Here is a 5,806-nt window from a genome sequence, read left to right on the forward strand (position 1 = left end):
TCTGAAGATATCCTAAGTCTTTTTGAAGTAGCTGAAGTTTTCTGAAGTTATTTGTTGTATGCTCGATTGAGTTTATTAATGTTTTCTGAGGCCAAAACACAGTAGTAATGAGGTGTCAGTATTTCAGCTCAAGATAATAGCTACTGCAATACTACACATGACCCAAGCTTCGCAAAAGTTTCGTCACTTTGTCGTTTTTGGCACGCGTTGTTGGCTTCAAAATTTCTCTTGCAGTTGCAACGGCGGTCTGGGTTGACTCCGCTTTAGTGGGAACTGGTGGTAGAGACAGACCACGTTGTTTGCATAAACTCCCAAGCATTCGAATGATGATTTCGGAGTGAAAGGAAACCGGCAAACTAACCAGTCGCTCCAAATGCGCATCGAAATCGTCATCACCATCGACGTCGCCATCACCTAACACATTACTTGAGCTACTGTACGCTGAAATGAGATACCGTTCTGGTTGGTGGTTATTTCGGAAGGTTCGGACTTTTCGTCAATGTAACATGGCAAGTTAACATCCTCGCGCTCCTCAAAGTATCGACGCGGTAGCAGGGGTTTTTTTGCACCGTCCCATTCAATGGCTTGTGAATGGGCGTCGTTTCTGTGCTTGATAAGATGCTTAATGATGTTGTCTTTGCGATAATTGACATTCGACTGCCCACAGAGCATGCATGTCCGTGTCTCTCGGTTGTAATCCCGCTTACGCTTGGCATCCTTCATCCCCGCTGCCACACGATTGAGGAATTCTGCTTTGCCTATTTTTGACATTTGTAATTCCCCAAATAGTCCCGAAATTAGGATGATTGCCGGATACAATTTAACCGGACAATGCGCCAGAGGCGCATGCGCCTAAAACGAGAACCCCCGAAATTGAGAGGATAGGTTGCGGATAAAATAGAACTGACGTTTGCGAAATCTGTCTAATGAAATGGCTGTGACCCAAAGTCATTTATTTATCCGGATGCGCCGAAAGCGGCCGAAAAGTGAAACCCGTGGATTAGCGTCGTTTGAATTTCAAATTGACCCACTACTGTACCTGTTATATCCAATATCGTATCGTGTTACATACTTCGAAGTAGGATATTATTTTATACCAGTTTGCAAAAATCGGGGGATGACTGTACAGTACTGTATTGCATTGTATATATTGTGCATTGCACCCAAATTTGGACTTGTGACTCATTTCGCAAAGAGCATTCAGCCACTTGATCTCATTTAAGCTGGCACAAACTATACTATACAAATATGAGTAGATATGTGGTTTTGCCTAATGCGGAGGGTCAATCGTTTGAATGGGCAAATTTGACAGGACGTGAGTTGATTGGCTTAAGCTTTTTTTTAATCCATTCTCTTGGGAGTTTCCGCGATACTCTTTGTACACGACTATATGCATCTCGTTCGTCAAGGCCCGCGGCAAGTACATGTGGCGACGTGGGCGACCGGCACGATTTCGACGGCGTTCTTTGGCATCTTGCCGTCCACAACCATGGGCTTTGCAGGGGTCGAAAGCCTCACGGTAGTCACGGGGTAGTCTGAATTAACAGTCGACGACATCAACTAACTGTAACTATCTTTTTCCAATATCTCGGGCAATACTAACTCAATTAGTATGAGGCTTTGTACGTTGACCAGCTGAACCAGTTATTCGTATCACTGTATCAACCGAATGCCGTGAAAACAAATATCTCTTGAAATATACTGGCCAGAGAGTTGGAATGCATGTCCATTTTCATCCAGAAAACAAATAACTTATGTAACTTTATGCAAAATTATTTTATAGAGGCTCAATCTATATATGCATATGAGGGACCTTGAGTATTTATACACTGTTAAGCATAAAAATAGTCGACAACACGGGCAATAATAGATGCAATACTACACAATGCCACGCCATTTTGAGTTTAACAGTGAAGGCAATAGATATCGAAGTTGATAAATGTTTTACCTTGCCAGGCATCACCACTTGACCAGAGATGAGCGATTAGACATCCTCCGTTTGTATGCTTGGTTCCGCAGCCAAGGCGCCACGTCATCGTCCAAACAGGTTGCCGAGGCTCTCGGTCGCAGCCTTGGTGTTGTGAAGGACGTATGGCGCGACTACATGCTCACTCGGATTGTCCGCGACGCCCCACCACCAGCCAAGACCACTACCCACCAGGCTTCCGAAATAATATATTCATTGCGACTATCTAAAATGGCGCCTCGGCCAATAGATTTCACGATATTTGTAGCGACGTCACTCCATTGGCGTCATAGGGTTATCGACCAATCAGAACAGACGTCACTGTTGACGTCAGTTTACGACCAAGCTCGATTGGCGTGCGGCGTGCTCGGCCATGGACACCAGAAGTTCCTTCTGCAGAGCGCACGTATATATAGCATTAGATATAGTATAGTCACAGTAGTCATGCATGTAGATGTAGATAACGCCAATCAATCAGTTTTACAATTTCCTCTGCGTTATCAACTCCCTACAGTTGGTAGCACTTCCTGGTTGACAACAAGGACTTACTTCCAGGGGCATAGCGCGTAGGTTGTAAGGTTACTCTATCTAGCTGAGGCGAAGGTTCAGTTGCGACCTTTCACGGCGGCTAGTGTTGAGTTAGTGATCGCTGAGGTGCTCTTTTATTACGACGGCACTCTCTTTAGTATACAGTATCAGGGTCGGAAGAGGTTGAGTCGACAGCTAAGAACGACATTTGTTGCGTGTGAAGTTTATTGTCACCGGACCCCCATTTTATGGGCAAGAACAAGGCGGCGGCGGAAAAGAAGCTCAAGAAGGCGGCGAAAGAAGCGGTTGCGAGTGGACGCGAAATCAAGCGCGAGCGAAACGATCTTAAGCGAAAGGCTAATCAAGTACCTGACCGCCTAGTTTCGTTTAAGACTATCCATAAAATTTTTGGACGAGCCTGACGTTGATAATTTGGACGGGATAAGAAAGAGCCTCATCGAGAAGCTCCAAGCAACCCAGCGAGTCAACGAGCGTTTCAAGCGGGATCTGGTCCGACTTAATGGGACAGGCGGAAGTATCCGGATTAAGTGCGTTTTGGACAAAATCGTTGAAGTCCAGACAAATTTGGCAGTTGCGTCAAGTTTTTTGGCAGAAGAAATCAACAGCGCATATTTGATAAAACCGGTTCCGGTTGTAGAGAAGAAACCGAAGCTCAGCGAACAAGAAGAGTTGGCCGAGTTTTTTGCTAATCCTTAATCAAGTACTTCTTTTTTCTACAATATGGAGGAAGCGTTTGTGCGTATGATGGGTGCGATGGAGCAGCAGCAGAAGATGATCAATCAGCTGTTAGAAGCTCAAGCACAGACGCACACACAAATGATGAGGGACCAGCAAGCGCATCAAGAGCAGCAGTTGCTTTTACATCAACAGTTGCAGGATGCAATGAACCAACTAGCGAACCAACAACCGGTCGAACAGCAACGGGACACGGAACGACGAGTAGAAGGACTGTCTATGCCTGTGTACCATGGGCACCTTAATGAAAGCATTGGGCTGTACATTCACCGTGTGAAGACTTTTTTCATGGCAAAGAACTTGAACTACGAGCAAAACGAAGTGGTCGAAGCGCGCTGTCTTGCGATGGTTGTGGCGAACCTCCAAGGACAGGCTGCGGCTTGGTACCAGGAATTGGCTTCACGGCGAGTCAATGGTGGCTTCAGGACTCTTGTCGACTTCGAACAAGCACTGCGTGAGGAATTCGAGCCTGATGATCTTTCCAAGAGCGCTTGCGGGATCGCTTGTTCACGTTTCAGCAGCCCTCGTGCAGGGACTTGTTCGAGTACGTGGAGAAGTTCTGCAGAGTGTGCACAGACGTTCAAGAGATGTCAGAGTTGGACAAAGTGACGTTTTTTACCCGTGGTTTAAAGCTCAAAACCCGGGAGGAAGTGAAGTACCGGCAGTGCAAGACGTTGACGAGTGCGATCAAGGTAGCTCTGGAGTACGAGCGGGCACATGTGGTGTCGTTGTCGCAGCGTCATGACAAGTCCATCCGCGGTGGTCGAGCGGAGATGAGAAAGGATCCACCTCCTGCTCCTCCACAGTCGAACGAGTCGGCGGACATGGAGGTCGACAACATCAACGTTCGCAAAGCCCGGAAGAAGGACCGCAGCAAGTTGCGCTGCTTCAATTGCCAAAGTTTTGGGCACTTTGCGCCTACGTGCCAAAAGCCGAAGAAGAAGATCTCGGATGATGCACCTCCAGGCAAGCAAAACAACCTAGAAGTCGAAGAAGCACCAAGCGACCAAGATGTGGAGTACATCACGTTTGGCGCCATGGAAGAAAACGGTGCTGAAGGCGTTGCGGTGTCGAAAGCGCAAGTCGGACGAAGTCCGGAGAGTGGCAGAGCGCCATTGATGATTAAGTCTGGCGTAATAAATGGAAAAGTCGTGAAAATTCTTATTGACTCGGGAGCAACGAATTCGCTTTGTCGAGTCGGGTTGGGCAAACATGTCATTCGCTCCAAGGCTGTTCGCATCTCGGGCTACGACGGACTAGTGTCACCACTGACAGAGACGCGCGAATTAAACAAAACGGTGCAGATTGGCACGTTCACGTTTCATGACACGCAGCTCACGGAATGGGACTTGAAGGACAAAGCGTTTGACGTCATCCTCGGCCAGCCATGGTTCAATAAGCACAATCCAGTCATCGATTGGCGCAAGCTCGACATCGTGTCGGTTGACGAGGTAGTGGATGTCAATGCGTCGGCTGCTGAACCACCAGAATGGATCATGAAGCTTTGCCATGTCCAAGCGCAACCTCAAGAGTACCCAGCTGAGATCAAAGCTGTACTCGACGAGTTTAAAGACGTCTTTCCGAAGGAGCTCCCAGATGTGTTGCCACCGGAACGAGGGATGCAGTTCGATTTGAAGTTGAAGCCGGACGCAAAGCCTCAGAATCGGGCACCATTTCGACTCGCAAAGGTCGAACAGGAGTCACTGGACAAGTTCGTGGATAAGCTGAAGGCTAAAGGATCGGTTGAGTTGTCCACGAGTGATTGGATTTCCAACATCTTTGGTGTCCCCAAGAAGGATGAGAACGGGAAGATGCCGTCACGTCAAGTGTGGTTGAAGACGGCAACGGCAAACACGCCAATCCGTTGGGTTCTTGACTACAGGCATGTCAACTCCCAGTCGGAAATCCCCAAGATCCCATTACCCAACATCGAGGACCTGTTCAGCAAGATGTTTGGATGCGTGGTCCTTACAAAGATCGACCTTGCGTCCGAGTACCATCAAATGCTTGTGATTCCACATGCACGCAAGTACACGGCATTTCGCACGCACAAGGAGATATTGCAGTGGTGCGTTGCCCCGATGGGAATGGCTGGGATGCCAGGAATTTGGTCACGCCTCATGCGTTCACTTTTCGACAAATTCCCATTTGTCGTTGTGTACTTGGACGAGATTTGCATTTACTCCAAGTCTATGGAGGAACACACTCAGCATTTGCGCATTGTCTTAGAAGTCCTGCGCAAGGAAAAACTGTATGCGCGGCTTGAGAAGTGTGCGTTTGCTGTGGACAAGGTTGACTTTCTGGGCCACACCATCTCTGCTGATGGCCTGCAAGTTGACGCAAGCAAAGTGCGCGCGATTGAAAAGTGGGCTACTCCCACGAATCGCAAGGAGCTGTTGAGTTTCCTGGGTATGGCAGGGTATTACCGCAAGTTCATCGCCAACTACGCCAAGTTGGTGTTGCCGATAAGTGAGCTTGCGAAGGACAATGTCCCATGGCAGTGGACAGCGCAGCATGACAAAGCGTTTCTCGTCATCAAGGCGGCGTTGCAACAGG

The 5,806-nt window shown here is 48.0% G+C and overlaps 1 protein-coding gene across 1 annotated transcript; it reads left to right on the forward strand.

Annotated features, from left to right (window-relative positions):
• Positions 1-1,390: 1,390 nt before the first annotated feature.
• H257_09314 (hypothetical protein) lies at positions 1,391-3,211 on the forward strand (the record flags this gene model as incomplete). The annotated part of the gene is made up of 5 exons (XM_009835486.1): positions 1,391-1,530; positions 1,957-2,119; positions 2,752-2,859; positions 2,945-3,029; positions 3,153-3,211. 5 exons carry the CDS (start codon positions 1,391-1,393, stop codon positions 3,209-3,211), a joined length of 555 nt encoding a protein of 184 aa, XP_009833788.1.
• Positions 3,212-5,806: the final 2,595 nt, after the last annotated feature.

The sequence above is a fragment of the Aphanomyces astaci genome (genome assembly GCF_000520075.1).
Source record: "Aphanomyces astaci strain APO3 unplaced genomic scaffold supercont1.22, whole genome shotgun sequence".
NCBI classification, from domain to species: domain Eukaryota; phylum Oomycota; class Saprolegniomycetes; order Saprolegniales; family Verrucalvaceae; genus Aphanomyces; species Aphanomyces astaci.